The sequence below is a fragment of the Neoarthrinium moseri genome, assembly GCF_022829205.1.
Source record: "Neoarthrinium moseri strain CBS 164.80 chromosome Unknown scaffold48_Wmoseri_CBS_16480, whole genome shotgun sequence".
In the NCBI taxonomy this organism is placed as follows: Eukaryota; Fungi; Ascomycota; class Sordariomycetes; order Amphisphaeriales; family Apiosporaceae; genus Neoarthrinium; species Neoarthrinium moseri.
The window spans coordinates 1,278-25,178 of record NW_026055162.1 but is presented as its reverse complement, the minus strand read 5'-3'; the positions used below and the strand labels follow the sequence as shown (position 1 = coordinate 25,178).

The following is a 23,901-nucleotide window of genomic DNA, read 5'->3' as shown; positions in this document are numbered from 1 at the left end:
ATGGACGGCATTTGTATGCAGTATCTCTACCTGCATATGCGGGCTACAGACCGGTCACGGTTTTGCCAGTTCTTACCGCCTCCTCACACCCCCGCTGCGTCGCCTACTTTGCTCGAACGACTATTCTTTGTGCCGGCCCAAATCGAAAAGTTGGCACAATGTCACAAATATGCGACGCGTATAGGAAAAGAAAGATTTGATCAGAGATTACGTAAATTTTTGCAGGTTGTGAATTAGTATCGGATTTACACCTGTCACACTCCATCAGCCGCTCCTGCAGCATGCCGGCTGAGTCGAAAATCATCTCAGCACAGCACAAGGGCCTTGTGCAGGTATACCAATTTTGTCCTGAGCGGCCCTATGTAGGACTCAAGATTCCTTCCGATGCAAACAGATTTCTTGCCGTGGGTTCAAGACAATCTCTCGGGATCAAGGTATGGGTGATGTAACACAGCATCCCAGGTGGCTGCTTATGCTCACTTAGGATGGTCTGATTCAAAGGATGTGACTTGGAATTGGTTTGAAGCGGCCTCAATTCGGCCACCAGGCAGACGGTTTGTCGTCCCGGTGAAAACACAAAACAATGCTCCTAGTGATCCGAAGTTTCGCACCATAACGGTAACCAAGAGTCCACAAGATATCGATAGCAACCCGGCGGATGTGCTTGCATGGCTTCAGGAACTACAAAGCGAAGACTTGATCCAGCTCATTCCTAAGTCTGAATTCTTTGGTTGGGTAAACATCGTCGAAAGAGGCCTCTATCGCTGTTGAGTATCATTCGTTTGAACTCCTCGATGAACCCTCAACGCTGAGCATCGTCGCCTCCACTAACAGCGCTTTCTACAGCGGAAAACTCCAAGATGACAAACTTCATAATACTATTCGTCTATTGGTGAGTGAGCCTGGGGACTTTTACGACACGATACGTGGAAGTTTTGTCTATGAAACACTCCATGGATCCGGCGCGAGCACGTTGAACTACGAGGCACTATCCTACTTTTGGGGGCCACAATCAAACCGCGATTATATTTTCATCACAATTGAGGGTTTGAGAAAAGCATCTTCAACAGTTGCTTTCAGTTTATCTCATACGGTTACGTCAGCGATCAAGCTTGTATGGACGATAAAGAAGCTCCGTTGTGGGATCCATCAATCAATACTGCGTCATATTCAGAACTTACTGCCGAAGACCCAACTCACGGGTGATAATATCGGCAGCCTTTTCTCCAATTATCAATGCTGTGTTCATAGTGTTTGAGCCAACATTCTCGGGTATCACACTCAGATCGGCGATCTTTAGTGCCTGCACACCATGGACCCCAAGGTTTTCATCAACCACACCAAGGCTGCTCAGGGGCGCCATCTTGCATGTACCAATTCCGTGCCAGCACGTGGTCAAATTCATCCTAATCCAATCTTCGATGATCTTGTCATCCGCGGGTGCGTAAACGATGTCCTTCATGGTTGAAGCTGATTCTTCGATGGTTTCAATGTCCCCATTGTATGCAGCTGTAGACCCTGGGGGGAAATACGGGTGGCGATGAGACACCTCACCCTCATAGATCCGCATACGCCGTGCAACTTCGCGTTGCTTTTTGTACGCCCAGGTCTGGGTTTTCAAATCAAAGCCAGACTTGTCTGTGAGGAAGCCTGTCACAAAGTCGAGGCGGTCATCTATGCTGCGCCCGGTGATATGCTACACAACTGACGTTAGTACATTTATTTTTCTTAACAAAATCAAGATGAATCGGTTAAAGACCGAATCGTGTAAGGTACTGACAACATGGCCCCGAGAATAGGGGTATGCCGTAAAAGGCGCCATGGAAAAGTATTGTCCCTGTGGAATGTCGCCGCGATCACCAAGAAGACTATTATCAAGTTAGCAGAGCCGGTTAAAACAGCTTAAATAGCTATAGAAAGCGGGCTGATTTACCCTGCCACAAATATCAACGACACCAGGGGTTTATTTTCCACCTTTTCGAAGTCCTCGTCCCAACACTGTTTGAACTTATCACCAAGGCGCTCCACCTCGGCGTCCATTGGTCGAATCTTAGAGGATGCATCAATCCCATTCCAGCCTAAAATAGGATCTTGATTACTGAGTAATTTCGGAATGTCTGCATAACCGCCATGTATGTCATCAGTTGTGGTTCCGGAAGGGAGATTTGATTTGTAGCAGGACATGGTAAGGTGGTGATCCTGATAATCATGACCAACACCGGGAAGATTTGTAACCAGCGGCACACCTGCGTTTTCGAGGACTTCCGCCTGTCCTACTCCCGATCTTTCAAGCACCGAGGGAGTTCCAAGTGTGCCGCATGAAAGGACAACAAGCTTTCTCGCTTTGACAACGCGCGCGGGGTCATCGGCGCGATCTGGCTGGAAGGCTGGATTCGGCCGCAACTCAACTGCTGACGCTCTTAGGTCCTCATCGAACATGACACGTATAACCTGGGTCTCGACGAGTACATGCAGACCAGGATGCTTCCCATCTCGTAGTCGAGGGTGCAAATAAGCATGCGCAGTATCCTGTCTTCGACCATCTGAGGACACATACTTTCGTATGCTTTCCACTCCGATGGACTTCAAGTCTTGCAGGTCTTCTACTCTAGGGTAGCCGACTTGCATCATTGCGTTGATGAAGTCCTCCTCAGATTCTGTAGAGCGGAAAGGTCCTTTGGACTTTTAGGCCGCCCACTAGTCAGTGAGATATCAAACCGTAAAGTCAAAGCAACCAATTCACGTTCCCGAATATGAAAGAGCAATGGAAAATAAAACATCGAAGCGCTGAGACTTTGCGATATTTTATTTTTTTTTTGGCACTTTTACTTACCACATGGATGGGGCCATCAACCCCGTGTTTATTCTCGGTACCAGTGCCATGGTACGTCTCGACCTGCCAATCAGGCATGAGTTACAGCCAGCTAATGGACGGGATCTGAAGTTACCTTTCTCATATAATGTCCCATCTCCTCACTGCGCCAGCCCTCCATATTCCACGAGTCGAAATCGCACTTTTGAGCTCGAACATACATCATCAAGTTAATAGACGACCCACCGCCTAGCGTGTTTCCGACTTGAATCAACGATTCTCTACCTCCAAGTTGCTTTTCTTTGGCAGACTTGTGGACGTAGACTTTGGGGTCGCTGGGAACGTGGTTCCCTCGCCAAAGAGCAGGGTGAATAACGGTCGGCGACTCATAATTGTCGCGGCCACTTTCGACAACGAGAATGGAAAGGTTCGAGTCTGCATCCGCCAGTCTTGCGGCAACAATGCAGCCAGCCGTGCCTCCTAAAGTATCGTTATTGACCGGTTACAGCGGTTCATTGACGTACTCATTCCTACCTCCCGCAATGATCACATCGACCTCTTCAATCCCTTTGGGGAGTAATTTGTATAGACTCGTCATATTGGCCACCTGATGGAGACTGAAGCCGAAGGAAAAATAGAGGATGCATGAGATTGTTGACTGACAGGTCCAAGTCAGCAAAATTATGAAATACCTTGGTTCCCCTTGCATATGTCGACTTCCTGTTGACCGAGGCCTGCACCCGAAAGTAGGGATAACGCACACACTTTCGTACCTCCTGATAGAATCACATCAACAAACCCCGCTTTTTGCCTTCCTCACATGGGTCTGTTAGAATTCAAATGTAAGGAGCGACGTGAAGTTGGGCATTTCTGATACACGTGACAGACGTTTCGACCCCCGCGGGACTCCTGCGCCGCAATATCAAACGTCCAACTAACTACCAATGCTCTCCCCTTACTTCATCTCGCTTGGCAGTTTGTACGGTACCAGTTGGTCGAGAGGTAGACTACAATCACCCAAAGATTGGGTCAAGAGGGACTCGCCCTGTATGGCGTAGAGTGGTGACAGCAAGTGATCACATGTGCCACTCCTCAGAATCTTGCTACTTCTACGGGCCCTTTCCAGACAAAAAAGGGGAGCGACGCTTTTTGGGGAGTGTCGTTTTGGGCATCGAAGAACTTGATCACTCTCTTACGCAACACAATTTGCAAAGATAACACGTCGTTAACCATTGCTTGCACTTTTAAAAACCTAGATTTGGAGAGATTAAAGGTTCATTTGACGTGACTGAGCTTGATGTGACGCCCTCGCGTTAGATTTCGAGGATCGCATATTTATATGACACTAGAACGCGAGAACCATCATTTCAACATTTCTTAGACGACGGTACATCCTTATAAACTTCACAGAGTCCCTGTGTTAGAAATCCTATTGAGTTTCGAACGATATCACTGATTTGGGTGCAGACGCACCACTGTTTTCTTCCAGTACTCCAAATTATCATATGGCATTAGGAGTATTGGCAGACACATAGACAGACTACCTACCACTCAAGGCTCTAAATAGCCAGTGAATGGACAATGGGCCGTGGCCATTCGGGAGCTTCCTAAATTTCATCAAGGGTAACAAGATATTGTCAACTATCATTGTTTTCAGCATGGACAATATGCCATTGCAAGGAACATTACTCGCTTGACAGCTTTCCTATCTCAGATCTATCCGTTGTCATGACCATGGCGACTTCATAGAGCAATTATTGACTAGGTTTTCAATCCCGACTGGTGGTCTTCTTGAATTAGAGGGGTTACACAATTTAGATACAACTGCCGGGCCTATGAACAGACGAAGAGCCATGTAAACCGACTTGAAAGTTGCCGCTGTCCTTGACTTGGACAAGGAAGCGCAGCGCCATGACAAGAAGTCCAGAACAGCTTGGCATTGATACACTGCGTGCGGGAGCATGTTTCGATGATCAACTGACTATACTCTGCTATAGCGGGCTTAGAACATGCAGCGATCTACTGATGCCAAGCCAATGGAGCCGGGGTCGAACCCAAATGTTGCTAAAAATAAAAACCCGATAACTAACCAGGGGTGGTGGTGCATGAAGGATCCTTCCAATATTGTGGCTGACTATTGTCAATGTTATCGATTCACGACCGTTGGATCCTGTGCCTGATTGCCTGATGTCATGTTACCCTTGTCACATCATGGCGATAGACAGCCTTATGGCGCAGCGAACTCATGCCTACCCGTCCCAACGTCTTGGCAGCATACACTGGCCCGAGAACTTGTGGCACAGCTACAGAGGATTCGGGACGTACAGTGGGATCGTGATCTCCGACATTGATCAGACCGTGGCCATGTTGTTGCGAAAATAGTGTTCCTGGGTTGCGTGATCCCATCCATGTCCAATACGTCTTCGTTTGCATCGGCTCAGATACTCAAAGCTTCGTAGAGTCTCCGTAAGAAAGGTTGGCACTTGGTACCGAATAATCCAGATTATGCTCTCAGTCACGGTTAGCGTGATCATCACGGTATGCCATACTATGTCTAAGTTGCCAGTCCTCTCCTGTCATTGACATTTGGGGCATACTGGCCCCTGCAGCGATGCTTGAGAGCTTGTTCCTCGGCTACTTTTGACGGAATGCCCAACAATTTTGGGACACAATGATATCGTAGCGATGACCAAAGTCTCTCGTTTCCCTAGGACGTCCGTCATCTTACCTTCGGGTTCGGGAAGATCCACATCTCGGCGGCCCGTCACGGGCTGGTTTGGCGATGTTCCCGCTTGGTAGAGATGCATTGATACGTAGTCACGAGCGGGAGGACATGGTCTGCAAAGGGCGGATATCAGACGACTGGTTGACTGGAGCCGATCTGGGTCCTGCAGGTGATTGATATTCGGCCGCAGACCCTTTCATGGAAGTGAGTGACATCAATAGGGAGGACCTCATTGAACTTCGCGATTGCTCAAATGCCATATGGACGGATCCCACATTCCTCTCGGATTACAAAGGAGAACGTCATTTGGACGAAATGATCAACTTCTAGGAACCCACCCGAGTGATTATGAGCAATCCAGACTCCAGAGTTCCATTGCGCAAACAAGAAACGTCGTCTTGCGGCTCCGCAACTAGCGAGACCCCAGCAGCGTTCTAGCGAGGATCACGAACAGCTCTCAGACCTCCGCAGCGTCCGTGCAAAGGGGGGGCTGGCTGTCAGGGAGCGCCGTCGACGCCGCAATCTGAATCACCGCAGAACGGTGGACCCTTCGTTTCCTTTTCCATTTGGCTGGCGCCCCCTGGAACGTCTGAAACCTCGCGATGGCAAATCTGCGGGGCCCAGAAAGGGATAAAACATTTCAATCTCATTCCGGCGCGCCATTGCGTGCGCGCGCGAGCGCGGATTCGACGACGACAGGCACGACGCTATCCACTTGAGGCATCTCGCGAGGGCGGCCGCGCACGTGCAACAGCCAAATGGGGAAAACGGCTGGGAGGCTCCTGGGCCCTTGGGAGATGGAAGCCGGCGGAATTGGGGGAAGGCGGGAGAATCGGCCGGCACACACATGCTGTAACTACGCACGAACGAACGGTAGAGCGGCACCACAGCCCACCTGGAGCGTAGCATTGGCTCATGGCCAAACTCCGGGGGGTTCGAGAGCCTTTGTTTCCAGAAGAATCTCTTAGCGAGATGCCGCGGTGCTAAACCAATCTATGCCGGAGGGAGATCATCGAGGTACGGATAACTAGATGGCCCCTTCTTTTCGCCCATGGAAGACCCCTACCAAGCCCACGCATGTCCCTTGGCCCAGGGGGCAATACCACGGCCGTTGCGCATCTGCGGGGAAGGTCGCCCAAACTTAGCCCCCAGCCGTCTGAACAGTGTTTTACGCCGGAGATGCGCTCGAAGAGAGGGCGAGATTTTCGGTCCCTGATTCAATCTGGACGCGAGAACGTGTTCGATCTCGTTCTTTTGCCACAGCACTATTGAGCGTAGTTTGCAATTTGTCTCTTGCGTGTTTAATGACCGCGACGCGCGGGTTTTCCCTCCGGGTGGCTCGGGGGCGTGTCGAACGACAGAGTTTGTTCCCTTTCGTCGTCCTGTCACTCCCCGCACAATGTCTTAGGGCAATCAGCTGTCAGGTTCAGATTGGACTTTGTCCCACGCAAATTGACGAAGATCCAGGAATTCCGTGTGCGCTCGCCCTTGTCACATACACACGAATTGGGCATTTCGCCAGCCGGCGTCGCGGCTTGGCGCTAGCTAAACGAACCCACGTAAGCGGCCCCAGTAGATCACAGAGGCTGAGCTGGGAATCGTCGCGGCGTACGGCGTAACGTCCGCCGTAAGCCAGTTGCGAACTTGTCAGCCCGCCCCCGAGCGATGGTAATCTCGGAGATGGTCCCCAGTGCTGTGTACGAGTTAGTCCTCAGCCGTCATTGAGTTTGGAATTTGCACAATAGTATCGTGTCGAGGCTCTGATGAAGAACGGCAGCAATGCCAGTGTCGATCAAGGGACATTGGAAACCCTCCGAGGCGTCACATTAATCAGCTTGCGGCGGGTGGATCACTCAATACGATGGCGATTGATACGTGCAACTTAAACTTCCCGTACCGGCAGCTCGAGTCGAGGTGCTTCGGCTGGCCCCAAGGGTCGCCACCCCTTTAATGAACTTGAATTCCACGATATCCGAACACGATCCGGCAAGAAACCTAATGTGGAAGACGCGACATTGCAGGCAATCAAAGCCGATGGGTTGAGTGATTTCGGAATAATCGTCAGATGCATCTTGTGTCCGGTCTCACAGTGAAGCGAAGCGTGGCACCCCTATCGTGCGCATGTGCGGCTGAGACGGAGCGAAGCTTCGTTGCGCCTCAACGCATACGGAACAAAAACCACATATGCGACAGCTGCATGCATGCATGAGCGTCAACTAGAATGAACATGAACCCAAGATAGATGCAATGAGGTCAATAGCTCCGGGGTGTCGAATCCACAGAGCTCATGCTACTATAATGAGGCCCTCTCGAAAAAGGCAAGACCTGATTATACTGCAGTTGGTCGATCATTTTTCTAAAAGTGATCCCAACGCTGTGGCTGACGCTCGAGATTGACGGCAATGTGCATATCAGATCACATCCTTCGAGCCATCCTCTGCGTCTGGAATTAGTTATAATCCCACGGCAATTGCAATCCTGCCAGTGACGTCGGTGGGAGACGATCCAAAGTAATATGGCGTCAGTAGAAATCATCGAGGGATTCGTCGCATGGTTGACAAGGTTGACAGGTGAGAAGGCCGAGTTGTCTGTGGAATTCCTTCTTCCTCCTTCTCCAGACTATTGCTCCCTCGCCCCTTCAACCGTTAGGCTGGGTAATCAGGAACATACAGGACATGGCTGCAGGCTGCGGGTAGGCGGGCTCGGCACCTAGGCACGACGTAGTTCGCCTCTTCACTGTACCACGGGGCACGGAAGTGTATGCATTGCAGACGGTTGACGGGGTGGCTCTCGGCTATCTGGCTATGTCTGGGGTCGCACATCAATGATTGCGAATATATTGGATCCCGTATTTACCGAATATGGGGGGCGGCCTTGGGAGAGTGGTAATAACGGACGCACGTGTGGGCAGATTGCCCAGCAAGCCCAGAGGTGCCGAGAGAATGCAGGTGTACATTATTGATTGGCCTTTCGATACTCGACGCACCGAAAGGGGGGGCCTGCGAGTCTGGACTCTGAAGTCGGGTCGCGGTGGAGTATGCGTGTGTTACAATGCGCTGCTTTTGGCCAGCGAGACCAACCACCCCCGGTCCAAGGTTCCAGCTGTGCAGTAGTCTGCCCTTCTGCCCTTCTGCCCTTCTGGGAGCCAAGGGCCGCCGGATTTTGTTCAGATAGGCAACTGCATAGCGAGCCCCCGATTGCCCCGGGTGCGAAAGGGGATGTTCGGGTACCCGAGCAGACGTGAGCATGAGGAGAGCACTAGGGTTTCGCACAGAGTCCCACCGGAGTACCAGACCAATGCAGTTGCCTATCGCTCTGGCAGATCGCCAGCAAAGGCTCTCGGCGCTCCAGTCTGGATTATGCAGCGATGATGACATCTGCTGATTTAGCTGACTGCCTGGCTGACGGGCGCAGGTTGGCGATGCTAAGTTTAGCGACGGGGGCAGGCCAACGCCTCAATGAGCGTGCAGCCAATCCCACTTGGGGCCTCGCCAGCAGCCAACAGCAGCGCCGGGAGCCCAGGAGCCCAGGAGCAAGAGGAGCCTTCCAGCGCAGCAGCAGCAGCAGCAGACTGCGTGTGTTGGCGGGGACTTTAGCCTGTGGACTGCTGAAGCTCGAGTCCAACCTTGAAGGGGGGCACCTCGAACAGCAGGCTCCACCGGGCTGTGGCACAAAGGCCGCGGCCTGCTTGGCCCCTGGTTGGCCTGCTGCCGGTCTTAGCATAGGAGACAGGGGGGTGGGCGTCCACTTTTCTTCTTGCGACGCGATGGGGCTCCTGGGGGCACTTTGACTTTTGGGCTTGTCTTGCCTTTGGGGTCCGTCCTCCCGCCAGGCCCGCTAATCCCGCCCCAATCCCGCCAATCAGGGCGGCGCGGCGCCCCCTGACTTGCCCTGGCAGGCCTGGCATTCCTCATTGCGCAACTCGACGCTCCTCTGCCATCCAAGCCCACAAGCCCATCCTCCCTGCACGACCCCTGGCCCCGAGCAGACGAGTCGATGCCTGAGGCCGCCGTCCTGGGCCTGCCCCCGAACAAACGTGTCCTCTAGATAAAGGCCGGCCGCTTCGCCCTCGAAACTGGGAAGCTCGAGCTCACGACCACACCAGAGCACCCAACAGGCCACTCTGTCCTCAAGCACTTGACTGTAGCCTGAGCACGCACACACGCACACACACACACACAACCTTGACTCATCAGGTGACTCACCTAGCCTGGCAACCTGTCCCATGGGAAGCATGCACCGCCATAGGTAGAATGCCACAGCTGTATTAGTATTGGGGAATTAGGACGGCACCTCTCTACTTCAGCACTCCCCCCCTCCACACACTCTCCTGCAATCCACACCCAAACAACCACCGCCCCGTTGCAGAGACTGTTCAAGTCCTCCTTGACAAACATCACCAAGATGGCGTCCTGGACTGGTCAGACCCCAGCCTCGACCCCTCAGGTCAAGTTCGAGAACTCGCCCGCCGAGTCCTTCATCTCCACCCCCGGCGCCGACATGTACCCCCTCTTCGGCACCCCCGCCCCCGGCATGAACCCCATGGAGACCGTCATGACGCCCAGTTCCTTCTCCGAGGAGCACGAGCACGACCACGCTGGCGACGACGACGCCAACAACGAGTCCCCCGACGCCGACAAGAAGCCCACCAAGAAGAGGAAGTCGTGGGGCCAAGTCCTCCCAGAGCCCAAGACCAACCTGCCTCCCAGGTAAGCTCCACCACAACAGGCCACAGGCTGGCACATGGCATGGCGCCTAGTATATTACACCGTTTGCTAACGTTCGCCCCCCCCCTCCCCACAGGAAACGAGCCAAGACGGAAGATGAGAAAGAGCAGCGCCGCGTCGAGCGCGTCCTGCGCAACCGTCGTGCCGCCCAGTCCTCCCGTGAGCGCAAGCGACAAGAGGTCGAGGCGCTGGAGCTGAAGAACAAGGAGCTCGAGGCCGGTCTCAACCAGCTGCAGAAGCAGAACATGATGCTGCTGCAGGAGCTGAGCAAGTTCCGCCGCGCCTCGGGCGTCGTCACCCGGGGCTCGTCGCCCCTCGACACCGTCCAGCCCGCCCCCCTCACCCTGTCGCAGCCCCTGTTTGGTGCTTCTGAGATGGCCGAGAGCAAGTCGGGCCTCATGAACGACTTCATCCTGATGCCCGAGAACGAGGGCACCATCAACCCGGCTTCCATCTCCCCCGAGCTCGCCCCCATCCCCGACAGCGCCGTCTCGGCCCCGGCGCCCGTTGCCCCCGTCAAGCCCGCCACCTCTTCTGCTTCTTCTATCGACGCGACACAACATCCAGCAGCGGTGTTGTGCGACCAGCAGTGTCCGTCGGTAGAAGTTCAGCAGTCGTGGGTGGCTCGTCAGACGCCGCAACCGGCGCTAGCGCTCTGCCTCCAGCTCCAAGCTCTTTTGATGGCCTCTTCGGCGATGCTTTCAGCTTGTCAGCGCCCTCTCACACTGATTCATGGGTCGCTGAAGCACAGTTTAGCCCTGCAAGCGACCCCCTCAATTTTGAGTACCATCATCTGGATGGTGACGCTTCCGCAGAGTTTCCGGATCTCGACTTCACACAATTCCTTGACGACGATATCAGCGGCGCAGCTCCAGGCGCGACCGCGGGACACGTCTCGCTCTCCTACGAGCCCGAATCTACCTTCGGCCTCTTCGACTCTGAGAATCAAATCTCTTCAGAGACTCTTAACCTGCAGTCCCAGACTGGCGCGTCCGCTAAAGGATGCGACGCTGGGATTATTGCGGTTGGTGTCTGAGGGATGCGATGACCGGGTCGAGGGGCTGGCAGATGGATCCCCGGGTATCAAGGGAGATCAGAGCCGTGGCCCGCTATTGTGGCCAGACGGCGCCAGCGTACCGTCGCGAGAGGTATTGCTCACGCTACTGTGGGCAATCAGGGTCGAAGAACGGAAAATGCATGCGAGAGAGGCGACTATAGTCTCTCAGCCGGCCTCTTCTACTATCAGACCCGGATCAAGCGTTCCTCAGGACAAAGAAACCAACCAGAACTATGTACTATCGTCCTCTTCCAAACGGAAGAGAGACCTCGATGTGGGCGGCAGCAAGCGTGTAAGGCTAGGGTATTAAACGGAGTTGGGGGTGTTGTGGGTTTGGCACTGTCAACAACAACAGAAAACAACGGCAGGGGCCGTTGCGGCGCAAATGGTTGATGCATCTACACCGGGCCCGGTGGATGGATTTGTAGCGTTACACAATCGAATGAATTGAGACGATTGAAGACTTTCATCATTACACACAATCTCTGCACTATGCAATGTGACCTTCTGTGAGAAACTTGTTGCCATCGTTTAACTTGTTAGCGTTCCCGTCCAGTTCAACTGCTCCTCTCCCGTGCCTGATAATATAGGTCAATCTCGTACTTGCACGCCGAAGTGTTCTTCACACGCGCTATATCGCCAACCCATGGCCGGCGTAGTCGAGTCAGTCTAGCATCGGCTTGACATGGCATCAACTGTCATATCGACCCTGTGAACCCGCAAAGAAGAAGAGTCTCCAGGTCATGTGGCGTCTTCGATGGTTTCGGCACAACATTGTTGTATGACGATGACACAGATGACGAGAATGGGAAACCGGTGCGTAAGTACTTTGTGGAAGCCCGGCTGGAGCCTGGAGGACAGACCTGAAAGACTGGATTCATTCTTCATTGCTCGCCCGAGAGCTAGATCGATCATGCGAGGCCGTGCGACATCATGTGCTTCGCAACCAGAGAGGCAAAGGAAAGAGGCATTAATCACCGATTGGCGCCCATCCTTGACTTCTTCAGTCCGCCCACTTTCGACGCGCCAATTTTGGTACTCAGTTTCGCCTTTCTCCTTCATCTGCCGGCCGAAGTGCGTGAGATACATGATCTATGAGTGAGTACCTGCTCGTGATTGGCCGGTGCTCAGTCCCCAGCAACCCCCTGGGCCACTTCGGTCCAAGCCTGGCCATGGGACGCTACGAATTGCAAATTGACGTCCATATGATCGACTGCTTGAGGCCGATATATGCCAGCATGGTCGGAAACCGGGGAGGGTGGCATGGTGTAAGTGGTACCTAACTCGCTTCTCGAAGTCGACTTACTGAAGGAGATATTGGCATCCATGCAGCACGCCAGGTCCAAAGACCTCACGTACAACCCCGGGTCTCCTGATGAAAGTCAACAAGGAGGTCCAAAGCGAGGAGTCCTATACATTGTTTGGCGCCAACCAATTGATATATCGCTCGGGGCCTGTGTGGTACCTGGGGAACATCTACGGCAACCACGTAGGGTTCGTGGGTGAGACTAACACATTACCCTTGCTCGAGACATGAGCTATGCGTTTAATATGCGAGATACACCGCTACCCGAGCACGTCGTGATGCAAGACATGTTTCCCAACATCTGGTAGTCTGCTAACAAACATGCAGATGGGAACACAAAAGACTGCAGCAAGTTTATATATTTCCAAACCGACGGCCAAGCTGTCAGCCCGCCCTATATCTGAAGACGACGTATCATGTTCTCAGAATCTACCCTTCGTGAAGGTGAACTCCATCCGGCCATTATACGACGCCAGGACCGGGTTTGGGGGATTGTCCTCCATGTAGATCTCGTCGGCGCTGCACTTGGACATCATCCAGGCCCTGGCCGCCGCGTTGGGCGCGTCCCCCACGATCTTGTCCAGCACCTGCGCGCCCGACCCCTTGGCCACCAGCGCCGCCGCCGGCGCCCCGGCGAACAAGTCTGCCGTGCAGCCGTGCAGCCTGTTGGACCCATCGGCGGTCCGCACGCCGGCCGCCCCGTCGCTGCCCTCGAGAAACGACACGTCCCCCCACATGACGCCGTTGCTGTCCACGCTGCTCTTGGCCCACGTGCCCAGGTTGTGCGCCTTGCCGTCCTGGTTGACGGCCGGGGTCCCGCGCACGACCCGGCCCTGCCACGTCGGGCAGACCTGCACGAAGCGGCGCGCGCCGTTGTCGAGCTGTGGGGTTTCACCACCACGAGTCAGTCAAGTTTGGACCCAGTCGGGGGTTGTGTATCTGTGTGAGACCTACAGTGAGGTACTTCCACGGGTGTTCATCGCGGCTGTTCTCGTAGAGGAAGTAGTTGCCGGTCACGCCGTCGTTGTTGGTGATCCAGAAGCCGGGGCCGGTCTCGGGGTCGCCGGCTACCATGCGTTAGGCGGGCATACGGAAGTGAACTCTTTGGTGTCAAGACCTACTTGTATGAATAGCCGGAGCATCTTTCTCTCCGCAGTACTGGATGGCCAAGTTGTCCTGGTTCTTGCTCGTATGGGCGATACTACTGTTCAGTTCCCGAGGGTCTGCGTCAACACCTGAGGGCAAGGCATGGCTCACGGACGCCAGCCCGATAGCGGTAAGAAGAGCTGTGCTCTTGAAGAACATGGCGATTTTCGAAGTGTTATATTGCGAAGTTCGCGTACAAGACTCTCTATGCCAAAAGAACTCGATGTCAGTCCTAGGAAGGTGTTTTCAGAGGCTAGAGGCCGACATATGTAGTCTGTTTAGAGTGGTGAATCGCCACCCATCATTAGTCGTACTTCCATAGGACAGAATAAGGCGCTGTACGACAGCTCTAGGCAAACCATTGGTCAAATACTGCTGGTTCTTGGTGAGTCGGCTTGATACGAAGGCATGTCTCATTACTGGACGTGAATGTTATGTGAAGTCCGAGAAGGCACTAGTGCTATAGTCCAGATTGCCGTCAGTTGGATTGGGTCAAGACGGGACGGAAAGCTCGTATAAAAGGACAGGTGCGTCCGCTAGCCATTCTGAGTCACACCATTAAGGCACGAGACCCCATCCATCAAAAATGTGGTGGCGCGTTCGACGAAGTCAACTGCAACTGTGACGGCAGCCTCTTGTGTATCTTCGATGGCAGCTCTGTCTCAACGAGCATGCGAAGTCTGAACCCACTGTGAACAAGCTCCATACTTAGAATCTGTGCAGTGTCTCAAACCGGTTCAACTTGAGAAATATCAATTGTTTTCTTTTGTCATGTGCTACAAGGCCACGGCAACCGTCCCGCAAAAGGTCCGAATCGTTGTTCTGTGACACAGAAGGGTGCTGAACACGAGATTATCTGACATGTTTGCTTGCCGGAGCATTAAAATCCTAGGAGTTCACATGGGGCTCTAGATCTCAATCATCTTCCTGAATGTTGCTCCGAGAATGTCCTTTCATTTCTAAGCCTGTATCAGCTGTCGCCAGTGACCAGCACATACCAACCGCAGCCCAACCTGTCATTGCTGAAATTTGTCACAAAAGTAGCATGCTTCCCTTTATGATAACGCCGCCCCATATCGGACCAAGTTCTGCGTTGTCTTTCCTTTGACCTTCTTGAATTTATTGGCTATTCAACAACGCGCAGTGATACTTGGCTGTCGGAATCGAGCCAATGGCTTCGAGGGTTTTAATAAGGGAGCCACATATGCACATACTTACATTCAGCACTCGACATTGACTTTGCAGCGTACTTCTTTTGTCTCTTACATCTAAAGTCTGGGACTAGGAGGTTTATGGAGCGGGGCTCCAGAAGGATATCACTGCTGTTCGGAAGCTATCCGACAATAATTGGGGAGTACCTGTGCCAAGACAAGGCGTGCTTTCCCCTACCCATCACATCACAGATGTCTGGTAAGACACTGTAATGTAAAATCATGGTTAAAAGGCTGGAAGCCGTTTTCAGTTATGATCCGGGTTGCTTCCAATGTACCATCTGAACCATATAGATTTCCCCCTACTGAATGCAACAATGTCGCAGAATAAAGATCCAGTTGCAACAACATCTACATCTACTGAGGTACTGGAACATTTCAGCCGTGGCAAAACTTTCCATGTCGCGCGTCGAGCGGATGCTTTGAGTGATACTCCCGACGGGAGCTCGATTGCAGATCCCGACACCGAGCGCAAGAAGGCACTCACTGCTTTGACAGCCGAAGAGGAGAAGAAACTGATACGCCGCATCGATTGGCGTCTCATTCCATTACTAGCGCTGCTATATGTTATGAAGAAACTGGATGAGTCAAATGTGAGCTCATTCAAGCTCTTCATTGATAAAATCTTAGATCTAATAAGACGATCCTAGGTATCAAACGCACGCATTATGAATAAGGGCACACCGCGTGCCATTCTCACACAATTGAATATTTCGTCCGATGAATACGGGATGATCACGGTGCTTTACACGGTCAGACCTTCTTTTGATGTTTATGTTGGAGGATAAAGACTGACGCGATGAGTACAGGTGCCGTACATCTTGGCTGAGGTACCATCAAACCTAATTCTGAAAAGGGTAACGCCGTCTCGCTGGCAGTCAAGAATCATGTTGTCTTGGGGAATCGTCACTATATGTACAGCTGCGGTGACAAATTTATCAGGGCTTTACACCGTTCGGTTTCTTCTCGGACTGGTAATCTATGTTGTCTCTAATCAAAAGAGAGACGTGGCTAATGCCTCCCTTGCAGACTGAAGCTGGGATGTTTCCAGGCATCATTTTGCAATTAACTTACTGGTACCGACCTGACGAAATGGCAACCCGACTGGGATGGATATGTGAGCGAACGCGAGATCCTCTGTATTGTAACTCTAGAAGGCATCAATCTAATGATCGATCAGATGTATGTGGCAGTATTGCAGGCATCATCGGTGGCGTTTTCGCATATGCCTTCAATGGCGTTTCTGGAAGGCTTGGCGTATCGGGGTGGCAATGGTGGGGCTCCTGGCGGGATCTCACGACATAGTGCTATTGCTGATCGTTGCAGGCTGTTTATTTTCGAAGGGGCAACCACAATCGTCTTGTCAGCCTTGATTTTATTCCGTTTACCGGACTGTAAGTCTGTCTTGAGGTTGTATTCCACAGAAGATCTGAAGACTAACTCGCCGGCATCAAGTTCCTTCGACAACTTCTTGGTTATCCGAGAGGGAGAAAGCCTTCATCCAAGCACGACTCCCTCCCAATGCCCCAAGGGGTGCTGAAGAAAACTTCAGCTGGGGAGAGATCGTTACTTCGCTCAAGGACAAGAGACTCTGGCTCTTTACTCTCAGCTGGGCATTGCAAACCTGTGGAGGCAGCGGCGTGAAGTTTTACCAATCCACTATCATCGCGAACTTGGGGTTTAGGTAAACGTCCCCAATCAGAACTGTTATCTGTAACTGATCGAGTTGACATCACGCCAGTGACATTGCCACAGCCCAACTTCTCAACATTCCCATGTCTGCGCTGGCCATAATTATCATTGTCACATGTACATGGCTGGCTGGGAAAGGCAGCATACCCATTCCTCTGTTCCCTGTTGCTTTCACGGTTATCATAGTGGCGTGCTACGGCGTAATGACTGCTTACCCTAGTGATGTGGGAGTCTACATAGCCATGATGATAGGCAACGCCGTGTCTACGGCTTGGTTCCCGTAAGTAAACTCTGTGGCAATCTCACTGTGAACTCCTTGACTAATTCGCCTCTTCCAGATTGATGTGGCCATGGCGCGCCCAAACCACCAGTAGGGCTACTGGATCAGCATTCGCCATCGGTTTTGTGAATAGTTATGGCCAAGTGGGCGACGCCATTGGGCCCCAGATGTTTCTTGACAAGTACGAGCCACGTTACCAACTGCCTTTCGGGTTCTCCATGGGTCTTATAGCGCTGTGTGGATTAAACTGTGCCTATACGTGGTGGGTTACTAGACATACGGAACGAGATACCCGAAAACACAAGCTGGCCCGACTTGAGGCAAAAAAGCACAATAACGTTGTGTTGGACGACGTTTCTGACCACGACCTTGAACGAGCAGGCAGATAGGAGGGGTGTCTCTGTTGCATCTAGGAAGGCTACCTCTAGGTACGATTTGGTCACATTGAAACTGGATATGAGATGCGGGGATACAGCTGGTGCACAATCGTTCTATCGTAGCATCGCTCTCTCATAACTTAGCCCCAACATATCTCTAAGTTTGCGTAGTTTGCGCCATAGGATCATATAGGGGTGGCACTAAATTTGGACTAGCGTGGTGCATATCTACTTCTTAAGGTGAGACATAGTGAAACCTATCTTGTGCCCCTACTGAAGTGTAGTGTGCCCACTTCAAGCTTGGTTGAACGTGCTGCGTCGAATAGCAAAGTAAGATAAGTAGACCTTCCTTAGCTGCCCAGCGAGGTAGGTCATTACCGCGTCACCTCTTTTAAGCTGACCCAGAGGTCTGGCTTCATCCAGGTTTGATATGCGTCCATGTCATTATCATCCCATCGCTTCTTGGATACACGCGCCACTTCGCTGTCTGCAACGGCAATATCGAAATTCCAAAGTAAGTGCGTTAGTATGAGCCTCATTTCGAACCAAGAAAGATTCTTCCCAATGCAGCCCCTAGGCCCAAGACTGAAGGGCTGTGACGCGTGAAACTTGTCATGAGCGTACCGCTTGTGACCAAGCCAGCGCTCTGGGTCAAACTTTTCGGGATCTGAGAAATGTAACGGCGAGCGCACAGCAGCCCAAGGCGCCACCGCTACAGTGGTACCTTCAGGAAGATAATGCCCGTCGATGGTCGCACCACCTTTGGGTACGATGCGCTGCTGATTGGCTGGTGCGGGGGAGAACAGCCTCAGTGCCTCGTTCAGAGTAGCATCAAGGTATGGTAGGTTCTTGACAGCCTCCCATCGAATATTGTCTTCGGAGGGGAACGCAGCTCTTATCTCCGCTGTTACTCGTTGTAGGATGTCCGGGTTGGCAACCATGAAATACGTCCAACCCGTCATCAGGTTGGCGGTAGTCTCGCTACCAGCACTGATGAACAAGACCATGTTGAGAATGATTTCTGTCTGTGACAGTCCTTTGCGAGAGCCTTCGTTTTTCAGAATATGCTGTATTAGATCTGGGTGTTCCCTGTCCGGGTCCGCGAGTCGCTTCAATGTCTTTTCTCTCGAGTTTTTGAAGTGTGTCACTCTCCAATTAGCTGCGGTTGCTGGCACGACGAGCTTCACGAGCAGTTTGTGTAGTAATGTATCGATACCGGCTACGCGACGAATGGCTTGGTCCCACACCGCCGACTTGAAGATGTTGACAATGGCTGATGCCCATTCGTTGGCGGCACCATCATCCAGACACCCGAAGGGCTCGGCAAAGCAGAGATCGCCAATCATGTCAAACGTGGTGAAGGTGTCTTGATCGATTAGTTAGCAGAGCATGGTGTATGGCGTAGGTAGATGGCACTTACACCAATTTGCCATGTTGGCAGGCTGGCCACTCGCAGCCATCTTCTTGAATACCTCGATCAGCTTGTGAACGTGAAGCAGAAGGATTTCTTGCTGTTGCAGTAGGGCTTGGTTGGTGAACGGTGCAGAAAGAGCTTTGCGCTGCCGCGTGTGAGACTCGTTTGGAGCGAGGCTGATGCCTGTATGCCCATCGAGGTTATTGACTGCCCCAATGAAGAGGGGACTCTTTTCAAAGTTTGGTCCCGTTTTCTGATTCAATCAGCTGTCAAACCTCTATTTCATGCGGAATCCTGTTGTTGATAGGTACACTCACCTGGAAGCCGTAGATGTCTTCCCAAGCCCCATCTGCGATGAAGCTAAGCTCATTCGGAGCGACTCTTACCACAGGGCCTACCGGAAGGGCATTGAAATCAGTAAACTCATCCTTAATGCTATTCAGTATCGGAGGTTTCGCCATATGTATACGCACCGTAGCGATCATGTAGCTTCTTGTATGCTATCGGTTGATTCGCCTGAAGGAGGATCCAAGCGGCAGGCAATTCGGAAATGCTCATAAACCATGGTCCAGGAAACCGACGTAGTGGATGAAGCCATTTGCATTGAACTATTCGTACAACAAACGCTACGACTGCCTTCAAACCGAGGCCGAAGTTTGCGTTAGTAGCTTATTCCGTCAAAACCGAAACCCGCGAGGTCAGTTACCGTAAGTACGACCGAGCTAGCGATCATGGCTTTTGAAAGCACAAGCTGCTCCCTCACCACGAAACTCTGGACGGAGAAAACTGTCATATTGAGCGTTTGTACGCCACGTTAGAGGACCGAAGTAAAAGACAGAAGAAGAGTCCGCAGATAGGAAAACTTCTCTCAAAAGAGGGAACAAGCAATAGTGTAATAGTTTCACGTCCACGTCAAGTATAGCATACACCCAGATATCAAATGGCTCTTGTTTCGAACTTGCCAACTCCAGTTTCTCTTGTTTCCTTGACTATGGTCATTTAACCCTTAGTCGAAATGGTGTGTGAAATCCAGATGACGACATTGATATCTGTCTTGGCTTAGCAGCTGTCTCTAAACGGAGCTCTGTTAGTAAAGAGGAATATTTGGATGCCGAAGCTCTATCAAGTTAAGATTGAAGTTCTCTGAACTCAGTTCCCCATATACGTGGCGGTAACCTTAATTCGGCAGTGTCTCCCGGGTGCTATAAAGACGGAAGGCAATTCGGTGAAAGTGGTGCCAGATTTCCACTTATTTCGATGAGACTAGTCTCAGGTCCCACTGTCCTTATCTATACATGGGTACTCATATCGGCTTTTAGTGGCGGTATGGCACTTTGAAACCTCCCTCTCATCGCCATGGCTGAAGCCTGTCGAATTGATGGATTCAAGCGCATCACTTGTTGAATCATTTTGCATGAAGCAAGCAGGAGCCCGAACGAAACATGCTTTCGGTAAATGCATTCGTAGGCGAACATCACATGGTATCCACTTGAGTTGCCCCGGGTGTATACGCAGTAGCTCTGGTGATCTGCATTCTGCTATGCGCATGCAATGTGTCTCCATATTTTAAAGTTGTAGGAAGTCAACAACATATCGGCAACGCGGCAAATACGCCCAGCACAATGCCGGATCACAACCATGGCACAATACGTGGAATACCGACTCCGTACATTCAGCACGGCAGAGTCCAAGTTTACATACTTTGCATACCATAGTAGGCAATGCGGGCATCCACATCTATACAATAGGGCTTCTGTGTCTTGGCTGCTACCCTGCTATGTGATCGTGCTTTTCTCTTATTTTCTCTTATTTTCTCCACTCTGAGTAATGTAGGCAGATGCAAAAGAACCAAAATGAACAAGTAGGATCAACTTAATCATGCTCTGAAAGACATTTTTCTTGATTTTATGCCCGTTGAAAAGGGTTGCCTTGGACCTAGCAACTTGCCTCTCCCTCGTACACCGCCTTTATTTTGGTCAAATTTGCTATGATGCCGTAGAAGCTTCTAATCCAGAAGTAACATAACTTTTACTGATTGATTTCGTAGGGCAAACAACAAAAACTAAGTCGAGTCCAAAACAGAACTGGTATAGCCCGCCCTGAAGAATGTATCACAAGCCTTCGAGACTCTTTCTTGAGAACACGGATCAAGTCTTGTTTCCGCGATATGCCTAGTCTGAATGATTTGATGCAGTTGAGAGCTCGAAAAACAGTGATGTTCCGTAAGGACAAAATTAGCATATGTATCTCAAAGCAGCACTCAGTGGTCCCAAGAAATCAGTAAATGGCCGGATTTATGTCGGAAACTCTGTTGTCCGCGAGACGAGCGCATGCGCTGTAACGCTGATATGGCCATTCAATCGATGTTCCAGATGATCAAGGTATAAAAACGCCAACAGACCGTGAAATAACGTGCCGTGCGAAGCTTTCATCAACTGCCCAGGGAAATATGTAAGTGCCGGTTGTGGGGCGATATCGTGGTGCATCATGATTCTTGAATAGGTATCTACATCGTTCAGGTGCGGCAAAACGTGTGCGATGGTTCTCAGGCAGCGTGAAAGTAAACCCCAGGGGTCCTATTCCACCCTATCAGGGCCAAGCAAACCTTCTTACTTTTGCCAAGTTTGAGGTTTTCCAACTGACTCAGAGAATCAAAGTTGAGGCTAGCAAGGCTACCCCTGGAGCTTTGCTGCTTGAGGCTACCTCCCGTGCGCCCCGTGCCGTGCGCCTTTAAACCTTATACAGTATTTAATTTGGAACGAATAGCATTCTTAAGAGTTTCTACGGTAGTTTGTGGTGTTCCAAACGACGCACTTGAGATTCTGCTGCAATTTGGGTGTAGTATTTCAGTTGATATGCCTCGGAAAATCGCAATAGGAAATAGAAACACTGTACGATCCAGTTCAACTCAATCTTTATGCGCACCCATGCTATCGCATCATCGACCCCACAGTCGCAAAAATCTTCTAATGAAGCTTGTACTATCTAATTAGCCTACTGCGCTTGGAGTAACCTTCACAAAAAGGTTTGACTCTAGAAACACGCCGTAACTGAGGACATCACAGGGCTTAGTGGGGTTCACCAGTTGCAAATCGAAGTTACGGAATATCTGCAGGTCGTACCCGTTAGTTTCACGTCGCGTAAAATGTAGACGATGCTGATCCTTCTCATGCTAAATGCTTGGAAAGATTTGACATTTAACTTACTTCGAAGACGGACTTGAATAGTTCCATCGTTGCAATGGTCTTACCGACGCACTGCCATTGACCGGAGCCAAACGCCATCTCAACATTGCGCTCCATGGCAATGCGGTCCTTGTCACTCTTAAGTTCCAGGAAGCGCTCTGGCCGGAAGATATCTGCATCCTGCCCGAACATTTCCTTGGATCGTAAAAGGGAGGATACGTTGGCACAAATAGCGGTGCCCGCTGGCACATGTTGGCCATGGAATGTATCTCCCCCGGGCGGCACCACTTTCGGCAGCAGCCCAAGCAGGGGTGTACGGATGCGGAGACCCTCGTTAACCACAGCTTGCAAGTAGGGCAGCTTTTTGGCTTGTTCAATTGTAATTGGATTAGCTGCACGACCTTCCTTGACAGCTGCCTGGATCTCGCCCTTCAGCCGAGCATAAACTCGCGGGCTTGTCATGGTGTGAACCAGGATAGCGCGGATAGTCGAGGCAGTACTCTCGGTACCTGCAACAATCATGAATAGACCTTCGACTTCGCATTCTTTCTGGCTCAGGCCATGCTGAATGAAAGAGCCCTGCTATGTGGTTAGAGCTGTTCCAAGAGTAGTACTGATGGTGAATGCGCAAGTCATACTAGCATATCATTTTTCTCCGCTGCACCGGAGGCAAATCGTTTACCCACGTGTTGTTCTGCAACCCTGCAACATAGAGTCATATCAGTAACGAGGCACCTTGCTAAGGTAGAATAACCAAGTAAGCACGGGGCTTCTAAGCACTCACCCCATGAGCGCTCCAAACCCAGCCTTATCTGTCGACTTGGGACCAAGGAACCTCAGAAGAGTCTTGGAGAAGAGGACATTACGAATCCACGGAATGTCCGCCGACGTAGACATGCGCGGCCAAAGTTCTCGAACGCCTTGGGGGAAGCTGTAGTGGTCAGTGTTCTTAGCTAGATAGCCGAACTCTTGACCAAATGCCAGACGGGTGATGACGTCCATGGTGAAGAAGCATGAAACCTCTCCAAGCTCCAGGTTCTGGTTTCCGAGAGCATATCGGTCTCTCATCACACGAATGAGGGTATTGATTTGTTGGTTCACACCGACTTCCATGTCCGGGATTTCTCGACTGCTATAAGCATGCGAGGTGCGCGACTTGAACTGCGTGTGCACGTCCGACCGTAGCACGGAGAAGAGGTTATCATGGTATGGGTTAAAACGACCGCTGGTGTACCAAGAATCACGATCGTAGTTGCTACGTGCCGCGCTGATCTTGCGGAGAATTGCTGGATCGTCGGTCATCAACTCGTTTGGACCAATGCGAACCAACTTGTGTTTGTTTTGTAGCTCGCGATGAACCCAATATTGTCGTCCGCTGTACGTAGTCTTAGCCAACCATAGGTAGGAGAAGTTGGCCAACCAGTGCACTGCGGAAAACTTTCGTAACCTCCACCAAGCGTAAATACCGGTAGAGATATACCAGACCACGAGGGAGATGAACACAGTGAAACTAAGTCTTCCAAAGGAGCCGAGGTACCCGTGCAGATTTTGGTTGCTGAAAGCAGATGACATTGATTTGATGTTGAGTCGCGAGATATTACTGAGTGAAGCTATATTGAGCTTGTCAAGCTCCAGGTTCAGGCGGGCTACAGAGGGCCACCCGGCGTTGATGGAAGACGTGGCTGCCATTGAAAGTATAACAATCACTCTGATTTTGGCGCAGGTTTCGTGGAAAGGTAGTTCGCGGCGTGACGGCGAAGCTAACATTCTCATGTAAGAAGGGAAGTAAGAGTGATTGAAGCCCCTTCAACGGTTATTTACTACAGATTACGGTGGGGAAGTGCGGACATGCCCCTTGAAAATGGCCGATTGAGAGTTTATAGGCCGCACGCGGTCTTGATGTCATCATTTGCATCGGCAGGTGTAGGCATTAGGAGTTGAGTTGCCACAACCTTCACATGTTCCCTAG

The 23,901-nt window shown here is 51.4% G+C and overlaps 6 protein-coding genes across 6 annotated transcripts; 2 read left to right on the top strand and 4 right to left on the bottom strand.

Moving 5' to 3' along the window:
* Window positions 1-1,177: 1,177 nt before the first annotated feature.
* Window positions 1,178-3,410, bottom strand: JN550_009911 (uncharacterized protein; the record flags this gene model as incomplete). Its single annotated transcript, XM_049322034.1, has 6 exons — window positions 1,178-1,696; window positions 1,781-1,868; window positions 1,934-2,682; window positions 2,834-2,896; window positions 2,949-3,292; window positions 3,347-3,410. 6 exons carry the CDS (start codon window positions 3,408-3,410, stop codon window positions 1,178-1,180), a joined length of 1,827 nt encoding a protein of 608 aa, XP_049168029.1.
* Window positions 3,411-9,398: 5,988 nt separating this feature from the next.
* On the bottom strand, window positions 9,399-9,764 carry JN550_009910 (uncharacterized protein; the record flags this gene model as incomplete). Its single annotated transcript, XM_049322033.1, has 2 exons — window positions 9,399-9,685; window positions 9,743-9,764. 2 exons carry the CDS (start codon window positions 9,762-9,764, stop codon window positions 9,399-9,401), a joined length of 309 nt encoding a protein of 102 aa, XP_049168028.1.
* Window positions 9,765-9,941: 177 nt separating this feature from the next.
* Window positions 9,942-11,631, top strand: JN550_009909 (uncharacterized protein; the record flags this gene model as incomplete). The annotated part of the gene is made up of 2 exons (XM_049322032.1): window positions 9,942-10,246; window positions 10,341-11,631. The coding sequence occupies 2 exons, from the start codon at window positions 9,942-9,944 to the stop codon at window positions 11,629-11,631; spliced, it is 1,596 nt and encodes a 531-aa protein (XP_049168027.1).
* A 3,670-nt stretch (window positions 11,632-15,301) lies between these two features.
* JN550_009908 (uncharacterized protein) lies at window positions 15,302-17,345 on the top strand (the record flags this gene model as incomplete). The annotated part of the gene is made up of 9 exons (XM_049322030.1): window positions 15,302-15,577; window positions 15,635-15,736; window positions 15,794-15,814; window positions 16,014-16,101; window positions 16,165-16,258; window positions 16,311-16,378; window positions 16,440-16,668; window positions 16,726-16,956; window positions 17,015-17,345. The coding sequence occupies 9 exons, from the start codon at window positions 15,302-15,304 to the stop codon at window positions 17,343-17,345; spliced, it is 1,440 nt and encodes a 479-aa protein (XP_049168026.1).
* Window positions 17,346-17,707: 362 nt separating this feature from the next.
* Window positions 17,708-19,208, bottom strand: JN550_009907 (uncharacterized protein; the record flags this gene model as incomplete). The annotated part of the gene is made up of 3 exons (XM_049322029.1): window positions 17,708-18,699; window positions 18,754-19,000; window positions 19,065-19,208. 3 exons carry the CDS (start codon window positions 19,206-19,208, stop codon window positions 17,708-17,710), a joined length of 1,383 nt encoding a protein of 460 aa, XP_049168025.1.
* A 2,528-nt stretch (window positions 19,209-21,736) lies between these two features.
* JN550_009906 (uncharacterized protein) lies at window positions 21,737-23,621 on the bottom strand (the record flags this gene model as incomplete). Its single annotated transcript, XM_049322028.1, has 4 exons — window positions 21,737-21,856; window positions 21,954-22,511; window positions 22,571-22,634; window positions 22,717-23,621. The coding sequence occupies 4 exons, from the start codon at window positions 23,619-23,621 to the stop codon at window positions 21,737-21,739; spliced, it is 1,647 nt and encodes a 548-aa protein (XP_049168024.1).
* Window positions 23,622-23,901: the final 280 nt, after the last annotated feature.